The following is an 18,929-nucleotide window of genomic DNA, read 5'->3' on the forward strand; positions in this document are numbered from 1 at the left end:
ATTCCTCTAGTCAGATGTATATTCTCTTCCATGATTTAGCAACGCTGCTCGGATTATTTAGAGATAAATTACGTTTTGTTTGTTTGCAAGCATTGGATATGCATAATATTTCATCCTCGTCTGCTCCTGTCTTTGGCTAAGTGAGTTATGTAGGAAGAAAACGATATAGCATGGTTGTTGAAAGCTTTGTGTTTGTTACAGATCTCAGCTTGGCTAAAATTAATCGACTAACCACTGTAGTCGGGCACCAAATGCTGCAGTCCATCATGGAGGTTTGTACTTGTATGAGTTGAATGTGGTTGAGACTTTGGCCTTGGTGTCTTAGTTTCTCATTTGGCCTTGGTGTCTTAGCTTCTCATTCAGCTATTTTAAGTGCTTTATCTAGACTTACGTAAGCACTACATGTATCGTGATTTTTTTCTCAAAAAAAAAAAAAAAAAAGAATAAAAAAGCCATCATTATTTAAACTAGTTAGGAATGTTAATGAAGGGTTTCAAATATCCACCCTGCCCCACCATGCAGAATACCTTCTTTCTTTTTATTTTTCAGTTCTTCATCTTCAGAATATTTGTATTGTCCTTAGATGGTGATTTCAACAATTTAAAATAGCGAAATACGGTGAAGGTTGAAGAATATATTTTCTTAAAGTCATATCATATACATCATCAGTTAGTAAACAATATTAATTGTTAGATTAGGAGTAGGAGACCCATATAATTTCTCTTTCTCAATAGGGTCGTGCCTTCATTCCGACCCTACCCGTATAATTTCTCTTTTTCAATAGGCTCGTGCCATCATTCTGACCCTACCTATATAATTTCTCTTTTCCACTAGGGTCGTGCTATCATTCCAACCCTACCCATATAATTTTCTCAGCTTTTGATCATTTTTCAGCTGTCAAATCTAATAATTCGGCGGCTTCAGTACTGTTTTGGCTATTTCAGACTTGTTTCGCCTAGTCCTTGTGAGCCTTTCCGTACCAACCAGTCTTTTGAGCAATTCTTTTTCTATAGGTTCGCCAGTCCTTGTGAGCCTTTCTAGTAGTTTTGTTTTGGATTTAGAACACCAGAACCCTAATCCGACGACATTTGTTAGTTTTCGGCGAGATTTTCCAGACCTTTTTCGATTTTTCTGGTGGTTCAATATAGTTTCTGCAAACGTTCATCACTGATTTCGATTTAGTCCTATGATTAAGTCTGAACCCTTAATGAGGATATCAGAAAATCAAACATCATTGTGTCATGTGATGGGTAAAGAGTCAAAATCACTGATTACCCAAGTTCATCATGAGAGGACTAAGCGCATTGATATTGATTATCACTTTGTTAGAGAAAAGATACTCTCAGGAGATATTGTTACACAATTTATGAAGTTGAGTGATCAACTTGCAATATATCTTCATCAAGTCCCTCGCAGGTCCTCGTATTAATTATATCTTGGTACTTATGCCTTGTATGCATCAGCTTGAGGGGGAGTGTTAGAATATGAGTAGGAGAAGGAATAGTGTATAGAATCCTAATTGGAAAAGGCTTGAAATGTAATGTCCTACATGGAAAAGGATTGAAATGTAGTGTCGATAAATAGGGTCTCAGTGTAATAATTCAGTGTAATAATGTAGCTGCAACAATTCAATGATGTTCTTCTCTTATATTTCTCACATTAATTAAATTGGAGGTGCTAGTAGTTTGTTGAGGCAGTTGAGATATCGTGGTTTTTTCTGTGAGTATGGAGAATCCTTAGATGCAGTTTTTGGTTTTGCAGTAATAGTTTATTTCGGCCTTGAATTTCTCCCTAAGATCGTACTTTTGTGCTTTTACTTGTCAATGTTGCATTAGTTCTATTATTAGTTTTTGCCTGGTTAACTTGAACAATAGTTTAGCAGACTGCAAAAGTCCAAGAACCTTATATTCCCTCTGAATATATGATAATGAGAACCTAGATTTTCTTTTATGCCTCAAATTTTTGTGCAAACTGAGATTATTTTTTATGCTCTAGAACCCTTCATTTACCAATTATAGTTACCTTAGAAAGGGGTGTTAAACAGTTACTGCTCAAAGTTTATTGGGTAAAGATGAGTTGGGTCAATCTAGACTTATTAACAGGATTTTGGATCTATCTTTCAACCTCCAAAGGTAGCTCGTGAGAAGGTGTTTGTGCAAGACTAGGCAAAGAGGCTACACGTTCTAGCCTAAATCAGTGTGGGATTGTTATACCTCTTGCACGTGCCCATGACTGGGCATTTGGAGCATGAATAACATAATATTGGACCGTACACTAGGTAAACCAAGATCGAGATGGGTCTAAGTCGTATACTATGTCAATAAAAGTAGACTTTAGATCTTATTCAATTCCAACCAACATGAGGTGAGAATTATCCAAAACCATATAAAATACACTCAACCTTGAGAATTGTCCAAAACTATATAGGATACACTCAACCTTTGTGGGACTCTAATGGGGCTAAACACATTCATTCCATCCCAATTTATGTGACCACTTTCTTTTCTAGTCTGTCTCTAAAAGAATGACCTTTCAATTTTCTGAAACTATTTTGTCTGTCATCACCACTCATTTAAAGTGATATTTTTTAGCATTTTGCTTATATTTGGCTTTTATGTGAAAAATATTTTTATTTTCTTAAACTCCGTGAATGTAGAAGAGAATTGGGAATAGAATTTCTTGATTATTCCCTCAAGCATGTTGATATTTAAATAGTGTTTACTAGTATTCGTGAAAAGGAAAAGAAAATAATTCCTGTTCCTCATTACACAATCATCCGCATTCGGAACATCTTCTTTACAAGGAATGGTCTCGTACTATGTTAACAATTTCCATAAAAGGAAATTAGGGAATTGTCCTAATTCTTAGCACTACCCTCTTTCAATTTCTCTTATTTCTCACTGGTCTTTGCCAATGTCAAATCAGCCAAGGGATATGTTCAAAGGACATTATCTTATGAAATTCTCGTGCTTTGCCGCATCAACTTCGGAATGTACATCTTGAAGCACTAGGGATATGCTCAGAGGACACAGATTATCTCCTGAAAACCCTGCTTTTTCTCTCTTCAATTTCTGTCTCACCTCTCTTTTCGGATGTTGGAGCTTAAAACCATATAACAATAGCACAATCACTCCGTTTATTTGGGAAAAACTGTGTGATCAAAGACATTGGGCTAATAGCTGTTAGTGACTTTTTAGAGAACTATTATTATTATTATATATATAAAACCTTTTTGCCACTTTTATTTTATTTAGTATGATGATGATATTAAATGAGCTTAAATGATGAATTGAGGACTCATATGGTCAACCCCAGCTTATTTGGGACTAAGGTATAGTTATTATTGTTGATGACATTGATGTCATCATTGTGATGTATCCTCTTCTTTTTAATTTCCAGTTTTGGCAAGGAAAGTATACATGGAAGGAATATTTAAGCAAGCTACTGATGAACGGTATTGGGATCTCTGGAATCGCCAGAAATTATGTTCTGAACTGGAGTTAAAGAGGCAACATGTAAACAAAGTTAATAAGGTGCCACTAGAATGATCAAAGTTAATGCTTTTGTTCCTTCCCTTCCTAGTGTTTTACTCATCACTTCTGATTACCTTTTTGTAGAGCTTAACCAGCCAGCTTATAGAATTGGAGAGACATTTTAACACTCTTGAGTTGAATAAGTTTGGTGACACTGGCAGGATATATACAAGTAAAAGCGGTTTCCAGAGCAGACCTGGACAACCCAGGTAGTGGTTTTCTCTCGATGTCTTTGACTACACAATTAGGTTTATCTTGGTTATGATTGTCTACTTTTTACTATCACTTCAATGCATGTATTGTTCCCAACTTTGTTTTCCCGAGAAGAATAAAATTGCTTCTCCAACCTGCATTCCCTCTGTACCAGAACCTTGTTTTTTTCATCTTTAATGGTTAAAGTCAGGGTGAACGTTGGAGCTATTTGCATTTCAGGAATTTCCAGTCCTTGCACAATTTACGTAACACAATGACTACACAGCTAGCAGTAGCAGAGCAGCTTTCTGAAAGTCTCTCAAAACTGATGACTGATTTGAGCATTGATTCTCCTGCAAAACGTCAGAATGTTAGGAAGGAATTGTTTGAAACAATCGGTCTATCCTATGATGGTGCCTCTTACAAGTCTCCAGTTAGGGAAAAGGATGTAAATACACCTTTTAACAAGGAATTATCAGTGTTTCTTGCTGCTAAAGAACGATCCAGGAGAAAGCAGACAAGTCCTATGAAGAGCTCTGAACCAGAGACAGCAAGGAGACGCCGTGACTCACTTGATCGGGTAATATTCCAACCTTCAATTAAGATGCTGATGAAATTTCCATTTCCAACTTGACAACTGGAACAACTTTAGGTGCGGCATTGCTATGTTGTGTAAAACTAAGTTGCTCGGACTCATCAAAAATGTCTACGGTGTGTGTCGGATCCTCCAAAAATAGTATATTTTTGAAGGATCCGACACAGGTGCGACAACATTTTTGGAGAGTCCGAGCAACTTAGGTGTAAAACATCACATTTCAATATAAATAGCTGCTGCTGTTGTGTATTGCTGATCTGACTGCTATAAACCTCATTACTTCACTTATTGTGCTCATGAGGGAGTGACTTTTAACGCAGCTGTGTAGTATAAAACAATGCCTCAGCCCTGACGGATTTACTTTGGAGTATAGTGAGGAGTGATATTGCAGATGATTGACGAGTTTCAGGAAAGAGGGCAGTTCTAGAGGAGCTTAAATGCTTCATTCATCGTCATTACCCCTAAAACAGGAGGGAGCAACGAGCATCGGGGATTATTGACCTATTAGTTTAGTGGGAAGCATCTGCAAGATCATATCTAAGGTGCTTTCTAATAGACTTAAGAAGGTTCTGTATGAGATTGTTACATCTTCACAAAATGCTTCTATGGAAGGTAGGCAGATCTTGGATGCAACTTTGGTGGCAAACTAAGTGGTAGATTCTAGAAAGAAGCAGGGTATACCAAGAGTGTTGGCAAGCCAGATCTTGAAAAGGCTTATGACAATGTAAACTGGAAGTTCCTTGATTTCATAATGCTGAATGGGATTTGGGGAGATATGGAGAAAATGGATCAGCTTTTTTAATTCTTCAATGCTCTACTCAGTGTTGGTGAATCGTAACCTGTGTGGTTTTGGCAGTTCGAAGGGGTTGAGGCATGGAGATCTCTTATCATGCATGCTTTTCATTTGGTGTTGGAAGCTTTGAGTAGCATGATGGATGAAGCTGTTGTGGTGGGCACATAAAGGGTTTCAATGTTGCGGTTGGAAGTGTTGGGTCCTTATCGAATTAATCTGTTGTTTAAAAATGATATCCTGGTTTTTTGTAATGCAGATGTAAGTCAGTTGGGTTTTCTAGGCCAAGTGTCAACTTGTTTTCATGTGGTGTGGGCCTCAAAAGTAATCTAAGACAATGTGAGATTATTCCCGTTAGTGAGGTGGACAACATTGATTTGCTCGCTTAGGTTTTGCATTTGCATGTAGGGGCTCTCCTTACTACTTATGTGGGTATACTCTTGGGGACCTCAAATAAAGACATTAATGTGTGGAATCCTGTACTTCAGAGGATTAAGAAGAGGTTAGCAGGTTGATATTTGTCCAAAGGCGAGAAGGAAGTGCTTATTAATAGCATATTATCAAGAATCCCCCTTATTTTATTTTTTTGTTTTAGCAGTGTTACAGGAAAATTGGGAAGGTTCCACAGAGACTTTCTTTAGGATTCGGCGGAAGGGGAAACAAAGTATTATTTGGTCCGATGGGTGCCTGTGACAACTCCTAAAAGTTGGGGAAAGCTGGGAGTTAAAGATTTGAGGATCTTTGACAAAGCTTTATTAAGGAAATGATTGCGGAGATTCAGGGTGGAGGTCCAATCCATAACTTAGGGAGAGGAGTGAAAGTAGATAAATATGGGGTGATGGTGGTTTGGGGGGGGGGGGGGGGGCTAATGATATCGCTTTGACTTTTGGGTGTGCAGTGTGGAGGAATTTCAAGAAAGGTATGAGCAGATCTTTTTGAAAACATCTCTTTTAGGGTAGGGGCCGGGAGCGGAGATAGTTATTGGGGAAACAAATGGTGTGGAGACATATTGCTAAAAGATGAGTTTCTGAGCATTTATAGGTTTCTTGTCAAAGGAACACGAGAGTCCAACATATAAGAGGGACACGAGGAAACGTTTTAGTATTTGAGGTTGAGGAGGGATTTCAGGATTGGGAGTTAAATGAGTCTTAAAGGTTGCTACATCTACACCTACATTATGAGCCGGAAACCGATACATTGAGATGGAAGTCGGGAACAATTGTGTATTCTACGTCAACTCCTTCCGTGTTAAGCTTTTGGTTAAGGTGGAGAAGGTTTTTCGTACTAAGAAAGCTGTTTTCTTTCACATGATTATCTGCTAGAGGAGTGATCTCGATGGCGGAAACCTTTGGGAAAAGAAACGTTGTGTGCATCAGCGGGTGTTACTTATGTAAGGAGGCGGGTGAGGACGTAGATCATCTTCTACTACATTGCAGCCTGACCACGAGATTGTGGTGGGATATGTTTAGCTAGTTTGGTATATCTTGGGCGAGCCGTAGATTTGCGGAGGACCTGTTGTTTTGCTGGAAAAATGGAAAAAGTAAGAGGGGAGTGCAAGTCATGGAATGTTGTTCCTTTGGCTTTGATGTGAATCATTTGGAGAGAGAGAAATATGAGGGCTTTCATCGGGGGTAAAAATCAGTTTTAGCAGTTAAAGAGTAGCCCATGACCCTTATTTATTTTTGATTCACCCATGTAGTTTCGTGATGTGTAGAAGATTGGGTGTCTTTTGTAGAGAACCATATCACTTTGTAGGTTCTTTACTTTTTGGTACACTTATTGCATATGGCTGATTGACCTTTTGGTTAATATAATTGTTTACCTGATAAAAAAAAGATAACGGATCACCATCCATCGCATCATGAAATGAAGAGTTGGAAATTTTGTCCCATGTAGGATAGTTGGAGGCAGGTTGCCATTTGAATAAAAATAGAAAACTTTCAGGCTTTAAAAGGTGTTATGGGCATTATGAGTCTTAAAAATATCATATTTTCTGATAAGCTGCAAAGAGGGGAGTTATCATGGGTACTTGGTAAAACTCTTGGTACCACTAATTTTCTGGAGTAAAAATAGTGTGTTCGTGTTTTCCTTTCACGATATATTTTCTCAATAAAGTTCGTAGGACTTGCCCAGGCAGGGCAAATGTTTATGGACATCGCGAGATTGAGATCAAACCCACGACTAGTCCGCTGACAATATTTCCTGATTATATCCAATCGTGTCTCCTAAAGGAGTCTTGTTCTGCTAGACAGATGGTATTTTGAGTAGTAGACACCATTTATATATCAAAAAGTGTGCTAGAATGGTACATATTGGTGGAACACTCATCAGGATGAAGGCAATCTCGCCTATCTGTCAGTAAAACTGAAAGTTGAAGGGTGACCAGAAGAAGATTAACAGATGTTTGGCAGGGGTATGTGACTTAGGGATGAGAGAGGGGGCTAAATTTTATCCAGGAGCAGAGGAGATACGCCATGCGGATCTGAGGTTTAACTGATAGAGTAAGACAACAACAGTATACCTAGTATATGCTCACAAAGTGGGGTCTGGGGAGAGTAAGTGTACGCCTATTTTGTGCAGACTCTTCGGTTTTGCCACCGAACCTGTCTCGATGCGATGCTGATGCGGGTACGGGTGTTTCTTGCGTCTCAGATTCGGTCAAACGAATCCAGATACTTTGACCAAAATCAAGAACACATTTGAGGGAAAAAATTGAGATTTGATTTCTTATACCTTGCTTTTTCCAAACTAACATAACTGCTAATTGAAAAAAGTAAAACTAATTGCAAAAGTAACTAAAAAGAGTGACGTAATGTGACAACTAAACCTAGAATATCTTTAGAACTCTATTTTTATATTATTTTAATTTATCTTAGCTAAATCCCGGCACTTGTATCCATACTCGAATTCGCACCCCTTAATCTTAAAATTTAAATTTTGATGAATTCAACTCTCGGATTCGTACCCGTCTTAGATACCCGCACTCGAGTCCGAGCAACTTAGGTGTACGCAGTCCATACCACTACCTCAGAGGTGAGATAGAGAGCCTATTTCTGATAGACCCCCAACTCAAGATGACTGATAGAGGAAGAGACTGTTAAAAAAAAAGAGAGTTAAAGGGAGATTCATCTACAACTAATTGTCATGAAGAGATAAACGTCTAAATTGAAAGCACTTGATTGAGGGAGTAATGATAACAGATGTCTTCATCAGATTGCTTACACAGATGCAACTAGGCAATTGTTTCAATAACTTTTGATTATGGAATGGAGTAATTGAAGATTGTAGCTGAAGGGTGCTTTTACTTGTATAATCATTATAAACGAGAGAGGTGGAGAAAATTTGTGGAGGGTGTTGGATTTTGTTAGGTGTATGATGAACCAAATAGCTGGAAAATAGTTTGAAGAGGAAGATATGGTGAATAAAAAATTTAGAAACATCAAATCAAATTAATGTAATAATTGCAATAATTGATTAAAGGTGTTTGACCAAGTGAAGAAATAATAGTTTTTGAGTAGTAACATAAGTTATTTTTGCTTTTACTTAGAAGCCGGAAAAAAATAACTTCTCCCAAAAGTAAGTGCTTCTGATTTTAGGACAAGATTATCCATATTAAAAATTCATTTGTACTAAAATTAATTAGTAGTAACTTTCTTTTTTGTAACACTTAAAAACACTTTTTTAAAGTATTGGCCAAACACAAATAAATAAAACACTAAAATAATATAGCCAAACACAAATTACCACTATCAGAAAGTACATTTTCTAAAGCACTTTTGATAAGAGGGTGCTTGGCCATGAAACTAAAATTTTTGAAGTTGGAGTGGAAGTTGAAGTTGTGATTGTCCATGAATGTAATTGGAGTTGTTTTTGAATTTTTGTGAGAGAAGGAAGATGGAAAAAAGTGAAAGCAATGCTTTTATTTGTTTTTCACTTTTCCAAATACAACTCCAAGTTGTATTTGGAATTCTTATGGCCAAACATCAACTTGGAATTGTATTTGGCATAAAGTGAAATGTTTTTTCGAAAAACTGAAAAAATTCTCATGGCCAAACGGGCCCTAAGCTAATTTTGGTAGCTTGGCCAAACAAGTTCTTAATACTTGTTTGATACTTTTAATCAGCTAGTGCGAACGAGCTCTAAGTTGCATTGTTAACTAATTACTTGTGTGTTATTTTTGACTATTTTAAGCAATTGTTATGTACATTATGGTAAAGGGTCAAAAATATTCTTGGACTATGCGTAATGAAACATAATTACTGTCCAGTAAAAATTGGTCCCTAATCTTATTGTCATCATCAAAATGGCTAGAAATTTCCCTTTTTGACTAACAAACCTTATTTTATGTACTTCTTAAATTTTTTATTAGCATTTTAGCTAAATTTATATGCTGCATGTCCTAATTAACCAAAGTGGCCTTGATTTACCTTCACTATGCAAATGATTCAATTTTGCAATTTTGCCCCTATACTATGTGTATGATTCAATTTTGTTCTGCACCCAAGGGGGTGGCCTAGTGGTCAATGAGGTGGATTGAGAATCATGAGGTCTCGGGTTCAAATCCAAGCAAAGACAAGAAAACGTCAGATGGTTTCTTCCCACTGTCCTAGCCTTGATAGCCTTGATGGATAAAGTTACCTGGTATATGTTGCTGGTGGGAAGTGACAGGTATCCCATGAAATTAGTCAAGGTGCACGCAAGCTAGCCCAGACACCATGGTTATCCCCAGAAAAAAGGAAATTTTGTTCACAGTTTTGAGGCCAAAATACAATTCTGAAAAAAAAAAAAAACTAAAGAGATGTTTCAAACACTTACTAAAAAGAGCAGCCCCTGGCTCAACAACTAAGACTCATTTTTCTGTCCAAAGGAACCTATGGTTGCAAACAACACCAATCCCAGTTTGTGAGAAAATATGAGTAGACTAAGATGTATTAGTAACTTAATAATTTGATAATAGACTACAAGGGGGTGGGTGTCTTGGACTAACTGGTGAAGTTGTTGCCATGTAACTAGGAGGTCATGGGTTCAAGCCGTGGAAACAACCTCTAGCAGAAATGCAAGTTAAGGCTGCATACAATAGACCCTTGTGGTCCGATCCTTCCCTGCGCACCGCACATAACGGTCGCTTTAGTGCACCGGGCTTCCCTTTTACATTATCCTTCTTTCTGTGTGTCAACGATATGATATTAGGTTAATGTGGTTAAATAGCTATTTTAGAATTTCACACTCATAATATTTTTACACATTTCCTTGAAGTGAAGGTGGAAAATTCGACTTGAGTTGTTTTTCTTAAAAATTAAGGTAAGTAAATGGTCTGAAATAGTGAACAGTCATCGAAAAATCCACCTAATGGTGTCATTAAACAGTTATCAGAAAGTCACCAGGAAAAAATTAGTTACTTGTAGTTACTGCTATAACTTTTACTGTTCAACCATTACTAAAGCATTATTTATCTTCTATGCATCTTTTAATTTTTAATGTTGATGCTTGAGGGCAAATATGTCCGTAGATCTAAACCTCCAAGTTGCCTCAATCTTGTCTGAAAAGTTATCATTTTTAGGCTCTCGTGTAGAAGTTGCTAAAAAGTGACTGGAGAAATGGACGGGTAGAGGTTGAAAGAATAGTTGGACTGCTAGCCGAAAAAAACGATGTTTCCTAGATAGTCATTGGAAAAGGCTCAGTGTTGTTGAAACAGTCATTGGTTCTTACTTCATGTTATACTGCCTACATCACAGCCCTTTGGGGGATTGCGGCAGTTGCAAGCTGTGACCAGTAGCATAAACAGAAGAGAGGTGCATTGCGTTCAAAATGATGTAGGAAAGAGACATGGTTCATCCAAAGTGCTTTTAAATTGAGTTTTATGCTCGGACAGTAGCATATTTTTATAGGTGTTGGATACATTACAGATGACATTTGTCCAACATGAAAATATCTAACAACTTAAGACTTCAAGGTTCTATATTTAGTGGGGAGTAATGTGCATTTGTCTCAGTCCTAGTAGTGGAGGGGCTTGTTAAAACAGCTGAAATATGTGGATGCAGAGTTGGTCAATCTTTCTATCACCTATTTAGGGCCTTTGTTAGTAGATCTTCATATCCTATTTAGGTCCTTTAGTAGCTAAATACGAGGATGTGGAGGTGCAGAATCTCCTTACTAAAACTTGAAAAGAGGTAGTTGGGTGGAAAAGGTGAAAGATTTACCAAGAGGGGATTTGGTGCTCTTAGACCACATTGTCAAGTCTTACTGCCTACTTATCCTTTTCTTGTATCAGTATTACTATCTACTTATCTTGTTGGTATATACTCATGTCCCAATTTATGTGATGTAGTTTTACTAGGCTCGGAATTTAAGAAACATGGAAGACTTTGATATGTTCCAAAATTACCCTTTAAATAAATGAATTTTAAATAGAAAAGTACACCTTTGTAGACTTTTTTACCAAACAAGTGGGACCCAGCATGAGTAAAATGTTGATGCTGTCGTCAAACATTTGTCAAATAAGAAACGTGTCATTTTTTTTTGTGTGGGGGTGGGTGGGTGTGGGGGCTGACTGCGAAGACAGAGGGAGTACCACTGACATGGCAAGAAAATTGAGCAAATGTACAAGGATTCTGGGAGCTTGACTTTGGTTGTTGTGAGCCAGGGAACCACAATAAGTTGGCACTAACCATTGGTTTTTTAGCAAAGAAGGATTGGTTACATGCAATTATTATCATTTTCGTTAGTGGCTTGCAGGTTAATTTCTATTTCAGTGAATTATCATGGAAGAGTATTTAAGCTAATAGTCCCTCCACCCCAATTTATGTGTAGTTTGACTGGCATAGAGTTTACGAAATATGAGAAAACATTGCAATGTTCCAAAACTACTCTTAAAATAAATAATTCTTTAAATAGGAGAGTGCATCTTTGTGAACTCTTTTACAAATGAGGAAATATGTTAATTCTTTTTGGTATTGAATAAAAAGAAGTGTGTAACATAAACTGGGACAGAGAGACTACATGCTTTTTGAAACAAAAAGTATGAACATTTTGGGCTTTGTAAATACTACTGGGTTGTTGGAAGTGGTGTAACCACACAGAGGCTGGTATTAAACTTTGGATGGAAATCTATGAGTAATTGGTTAAAGTAGATATTGTCAGTGACATCTTTCAGCAAATTAGTGAGTAGAATCTATATGTACAGTGTACTTGCAATTATTGCAAAGCAAAAGAAAGACAAAAGTTGTCGGGCTTTCTGAATGCTAGATTACATAGTAAAGCACAAAAGTAAAAATAGTTATGATTTGCTGACTGCTAATCCATTGAGTAAATTATGCAGGTAGGTATGGGGTATGTAGTTGGGAACTTGCAATTAAGAGAACAAACTTAAGCATCTATTCAAATTGTTGTCCCTATTGGAAAATGATATTGTTGTCCGATTTTTCAAAGGTGTGGAGCTTCGTTATTCCTTGAGCTAAAGTTTCTCTTGCTGCATTCATTAAATTGGTACCATCAGAACTATATTTGGTATTTAGCATTTTCATGGCTAGATAATCCAGTGCTGGTTTTATCATTCATTTTGTTTTAAGCTTAACTTGCCGTATCTTTTTTGACGTTTGGCAGAATTGGGCTAGCTTCAAACCTCTCAAAACAACTGTGAAAAGGATCATCCTTCAAGAAGATCGCCAGAAGGAATCTGCAAATAGGTCATTTTTGTCACTGGATAAGAAACAGAGATCAGCGACTGCTCAATCAAATATCTTTAATGCCTCTTCTACCTCTGCACCACAAGTTAGAAGCAAAGGTTCCCAACCTAAACCAATAAATATGCTGAATGTCTGTTCAGTAAATGGATGTGATGCAATTTAAATATATTTTGCTAAAAATATGCAGGTCTTGATGATACACCAGTAAAACAGTCCCCTGAAAATCCCTTTTTCCAATGGGCAGATGAACTTCCAAGAAATGCAGCTGAAATGCCACCAATGAGTTCTCCAGTCTCCTTACTGCAGCATGAATCGCAGTTGACTGCAGTCACTAGCCAATCTAGTTTAGTAGATACTCACAATCTTGCTACGACAAGAGTAGGTGGAAGCACAATACCACTTAAAGATATTGCGCAAAGAGGTGGACCAAAGGCCATTCAGCAGTCAGGGATGCAGCAGCCAACCTCGTCAAGTCCTCTTGCACAGACATTGACCTCAATCAAGTTTGCAACTGAGACTTCAAATACTGATGGTAAACCTGGAATAACAGAACCTGTTAGAGATTGGAAGAATGCACCGCTGACAAGTGGAAGCACACAGTTTGAATCTAACAGTAGTCCTAACTATTCCTTATCAACTGCTGCTGCTGCTGCTAATTCTGCCTTCACTCTGTCTGCGAAGGTCATACACTCAGAAGTTGTGAATAAAAGCCAAGGTAGGGAGATTTCATTATCTTCCCAAGCATCAACACAGAGTTCCCCTTCGCAAGCAAAAATCATATCGTCAGCCTCTTCGTCTTCTTCACAAGGGCCAATGTTGTCACCAATATCATCCACATGGACATCATTTGAATCTGTTTCTAAACCCAGTAGGGGTTCGAATCAGAAGGTCTCTCAATCAGTTGGTTCTCTGACAGAGTCTTCATCTCTTCCAAGCACTCAACAGTTGGATTTGTTACCCATTACGCCTTCCGCAGATAGTACAAGGTCTGAGTCCCCAACAATCATGTCTCGGCCTTCAGTTGCCATACTTGATACAAAGGTTGATACAGATTCTGACAGACCAACTTCACTTGCGAATCTAAGTACGAAGATAGATTCACCACAAGATTCAGCTTCACAGCCTGTGGTATCTATTAGTGTGTCTAACTTACAAGATGGACCTTTGGTCCAATCAAATTCCACAAATGAGCAGTCAGCCAGTTTGAAATCTGCAAATCAGGTCAATTCTCGTGGGGCATCAAATCAAGTCTCAAATGTGGACTTGAATACTATACCTGGACAGCCATTTTCTGCTTCTGCCATTCCACCATCAAGGGCTGATAGTGCAATTGATGTGAAGAGTGGTGATTCAGATGTTGTCACCCATGAGGATGAGATGGAAGAGGAAGCTCCTGAGAATAATCAGATGACTCAGAATGCACTGGGTAACCTGGCTGGGTTTGGTATTGGAACTGCCTCTACTCCAGTTTCTACAAAACCTAATCCATTTGGTGCAGTGTCACCGAATAATGCTTCATCTCGATTAAACTCCTTATTTACAAGTACTGCTTCCGGCAGTGAGTTATTTCGACCAGCATCGTTTAGTTTTCAACCGATACAGCCACCTCAACCATCATCACCTGCAAATTTTGGTGCCTTTCCTGGTAGCTTCAGCCTCACTTCCACAAGTCAGGCTCCAGCAGTGAATGGGTTTGGCCAGCCAGCTCAGGTTGGACAAGGGCAGCATGCTTTAGGTTCAGTTCTTGGTACTTTTGGACAATCAAGGCAGCTTGGTGCTGGAATACCGGGAACTGGTGTGGGATCTGCAAGCTCTTTTGGGATAGGTTTTATGAGCAATAGCTCTGCTGGTGGTTTTGGGGGAGGATTTTCTGGAGTTTCATCTACTGGTGGCGGGTTCTCCAGTCTGGGTTCTGGTGGTGTTGGATTTGGTTCTTCTGCTGCACCCAGTGGTGGATTTGCTGCTGCTGCCACAGGTGCTGGTGGATTTGCAGGAGCTGCCACATCTGCTGGTGTATTTGGAGCTGCTGCCACACCTGCTGGTGGATTTGGAGCTGCTGCCACAGCTGGTGGTGGATTTGCTGCTCCAACTGCTGTTGGTTCAGGCTTCTCAGGTATGTAGCTCTCCTATATTTCAGCCAAATCATCTCCTATATTTCAACCAAATCATTCCTATTTATTGACGCTAAGGGCCTGTTTGGAAAGCCATCCTTGGGTGTAATTACACTTTCTGGCATGATTGTCTAGGTAATTACTTGGTCAGGTAATTGGTGTAATTGGCAGGGGTAATTACACACTCCAATTTACGGGGGACCGGGGGAGCTTGTGAATTGTTGGTAATTACATACGGGTAATTATAAACTGGTTACTTTTTAATGTCTTCCTTTTATTTCTATTTTTATTATTTTATTTTTTATTTCTGTTATTTTAATTATTCTAATATTTTTAAAATTATATTTCATTTCCTTCCCATTTTCCAATCTTTACTTTTAGCGATTCCATGCAATTGTTCGTATTATCCATTTTTTTATTTATTTTATGTTTATTTTTTTCATTTAGCAGAATTTTGTTAGTATTCTAATTTTTAAATTACAATTAAATTCAATATTGAATAAGATTATAGACTTACGTTTTTCTTTTCTTTTGAATCATATTTATGTACGTTATGTTAAAATTTGACATAAGAGTATTTTGTTAATTTTTTTGTTTTGAATTTTGAACTTATGTTATACTTTTAGTTCCATTTTATTTGGTTTACTAGTATTGACTTTGATATTTCACACTGCAAGTGATTCCGTTTTTAGTTAGAATTGATAGATTATCATTTTATTAAATGTTTTAATATTTTATGACATTATATTTATATTATTAATTTTTTTTGTCAAAAATGCATTTCATGATATTCTTAAAGATCATGTACTTGTAGTTTTATGATTAATTTAATTAAAATATACTACTTTGAACAATATAAATCCATTATTTATTATAATACCAGTTAAGGACAAATGTTTATTAATTAATGTATTTTCAAAGACATTATATATTTACACACATATATATATATATATTTAATATCATTTGTAAAGACATTTGTTTGTTTGATATAAATTTTTAGTTTTTGATAATTAACTTTTATTTTTAAAATTTAATATAACCACGATTACACTTGTGCAACCAAACAATGCACTTGTAATTATATTGTAATTACATCAGGACAAACAAACAAGTCATCATACTTACTAGGCTATGTAATTATTAGGCTGGTAATTACTAGTACTTTAGTAATTATATCAATTTCAATTACCACGTGGCTTTCCAAAGAGACCTAAGTGAAATCTGAAGTTTTAAAGCAACAAAGAGAAGTTAGTCCATTCTTTATTGTGAAAAATGAAACTGTTTTAATGGTGTTTTTCTTTTGGAAAATGAGTGAGGATTATCCTTCTTTTATCTGTGGTACACTCAAGTATGCTTAGTCTGCGACTTGAAAGTTTTCACATATTTCCTAATAATATTTGATATAGGTTACTTAACATGGTAATGATGCCCTCTTACTGGTAAATTTTGAAGGTGGTGGCTTTGGAGCTTTTAGCAGCCAACAAAATGGTGGCAATGGCTTCCCTGCATTCAGTGGGAGTTCATCTACTGCAAGACCACCTTCTGAACTCTTCACGCAGATGAGGAAGTAGGTTCCATGCATACAACTTTTGAAAAAGAATAAATCAGGAAAGAAACAAAGGGATAAATGGATGATGTGATAGATGTTTTATGTGTAGATTGTTGTATTCTGGTTCAGTTCACTTTTTGTTATGAAGTCCGTTAACCGTCTTAATATTGGTTGTGGATGAAGCCTAGTAATGGGACTGACTTAAAAGTTAAAAAGTGTTTCCTCTTCACGTTCTTTCTTGTGTATTTCACATTACTTTTTCCACTTGGCATTGAGCTTATCATACTGATTTACCCATGTTTTGTCTATCTGGTTTGAGACTGGAATCCCATGTTACTCCCCTTTTCCCACTGCATTATCCCTTCTCTATCCCTCATTCTCTGGTTGGTACCTTAGATTCTGTTGTTCTTTTTCTTGTTCATCGGCGTTTGGTCGAAGTGCAGAACTTTAAAAGAAAAACTCGGGGGCATAAAATGTTAGGATTTTTGCTTCAATTTTTTTACCAAATTTAAGTTTTACTTTTTCTTAGAAGGAAAATAAAAATTATCATAATTACTTTTACTTTTCCTGAAAGAAAAAGTAAAATTCTTTTTCATATTTGGCTAACCTCTTTCTTTGAGGAAAAAGATTTTTGACATCTATAAATAGAAGACTTTCTTCTCATATCACTACACAGTAGAATCTACAATGTAGTCATTAAAAGAGTTTTGTTTAGGGGAGAATTCTCTCATAGTTTTCATGTTTTTCAATAATATTAATTTTTAATATGTCGGCCAATTGGTCAAACTATATGCAATAATATGTTTTTAGTATATTTTTGTGTCATCTGATTTATTATCGTCTTATAGTTTGCAAACTTTAAGCTTCCGCATAACGTCCTTTCGGTTTCGAATCCAACAAGTGGTATCAGAGCCAATGGTTCAAAAGTCCAATGGTGTGATGAGACGAGATTAAACAGGTTCAAAGAAGCTTCAAAATCAAGCTGCAACAATTTGGATGATAATGAAGATATATGCCTAAAAAAGTTACATGTGGAGAAAAATTTCAAACAAATGCTCAACAATCCATAATTTTCAACCCATGTTTATGGGCTTTAATTTTCAACCCATACTTGCTTTAATGCTTGGGATTTTTTCGACTCGTGCATTTATTTTTAATGTATGAACTTTTAATCTGTGCTCACTTTCAATGCATAAGGCTCTATTGTTAATCTTATCAACCCGTGCTTTTATTTTTAATGCATAGGGCTCCAACTTTTAACCCATGTCAAATTTTAATAATGGTAAGTAGCAGTGGTACATGAAGATCGTTGATATATGAAGACTGTTTGAGGGAGAAGGAGCAAGAATATTTTATCAGAAAATCAAGCCAAAAAGAAGAGATTTGTTAGGATTTTTGCCTCGATTTTCTTACCAAATTTAAGTTGTACTTTTTCTTAGAAGGAAAATAAAAGTTATCATAATTATTTTTACTTTTTCTGAAAGAAAAAGTAAACTTCTTTTTCATATTTGGCTAACCTATTTCTTGGAGGAAAAGTTTTTGACACCTATAAATAGAAAATCCCCTTCTCATACCATAACACAGTAGAATCCATAATGTAATCGTTAAAAAAGTTTTGTTTAGGGGGAGAATTCTTTCATAATTTTCATATTTTTCAATAATATTAGTTTTTAATATGTAGGCCAATTGACCAAACTATATGCAATAATATGTTTTTAGTATATTTTTGTGTCATCTGATTTATTATCGTTTTATAGTCTGCAAACTTTAAGCTTCCGCATGACGCCCTCTCGATTTCGAACCCAACATAAAAGAGTAGATATTAGGTTGTGGAGAGCTCTCAACCAAGTTTTGTTGCATAATTGCGATGGCTGATGTGTCGAAGCTCTTCTTGCAAAACCAAAAAGACTAATACGGCTCTTTAGACTTTTGATGATGGAAAAAATCGACAAGCTGAGACTCGTAGATAAGGATCCCAGGCTAGTTGTAGAAATCTATGAAGCTTACCTTTTCAAGCAGGTCTAACACTGCTCTGCATAAAGATTCAGATGCTAAAGCATAGCCCATGGTCATATAAATATTTGCTTATGTAGTAGAAGGATTCTCTCTCTCTATATATACTTAAGATTATAATCCCCAAATGACGAATGCTAACGGGGACCTTTTGATTTGAATGATCAGTGAGAATTATGACCCCCGATTACTGATGGCTTTTGTTTTTGTAATTTATCCAAAATGGATACTAGTTTTTTATATAATGTTGTTTGTTTAATCAAAGGAGCCAGTTGGGCCAATTTTACTAAAACAACAAAATTATTTACCTAACTAATCTTTTATATAATTAAGAAGGTATTAATTATTATTTTTTCCGAAGTCACTTTTATGAAATAAGTGATGACCGAATTAAATTGGCACCACTTAATCTAGATTAATTTAATGAAAATACTTCTTACTTTATTGGAATTAGTAAT

General features: G+C 36.6%; 1 protein-coding gene across 6 annotated transcripts in view; it reads left to right on the plus strand.

Moving 5' to 3' along the window:
• Positions 1–16,687, plus strand: part of LOC107858421 (nuclear pore complex protein NUP214) — a 50,756-nt gene extending 34,069 nt beyond the window's left edge. For 4 of the 6 annotated variants that reach the window (XM_016703067.2, XM_047405592.1, XM_016703070.2 and 1 more), the window contains 6 exons: positions 3,400–3,533; positions 3,618–3,742; positions 3,966–4,305; positions 12,713–12,893; positions 12,983–14,908; positions 16,362–16,687. In XM_016703067.2, the coding sequence (XP_016558553.1) occupies positions 3,400–3,533; positions 3,618–3,742; positions 3,966–4,305; positions 12,713–12,893; positions 12,983–14,908; positions 16,362–16,480 (2,825 nt within the window). In that variant the 3' untranslated portion in view covers positions 16,481–16,687. Of the gene's footprint in view, positions 1–3,399; positions 3,534–3,617; positions 3,743–3,965; positions 4,306–12,712; positions 12,894–12,982; positions 14,909–15,041; positions 15,145–16,361 lie in introns of those variants that run through there. The other 2 variants (XM_016703068.2, XM_016703069.2) reach the window with 2 other exon arrangements.
• Positions 16,688–18,929: the final 2,242 nt, after the last annotated feature.

This window comes from Capsicum annuum, chromosome 2 (genome assembly GCF_002878395.1).
Source record: "Capsicum annuum cultivar UCD-10X-F1 chromosome 2, UCD10Xv1.1, whole genome shotgun sequence".
Classification (NCBI taxonomy): domain Eukaryota; kingdom Viridiplantae; phylum Streptophyta; class Magnoliopsida; order Solanales; family Solanaceae; genus Capsicum; species Capsicum annuum.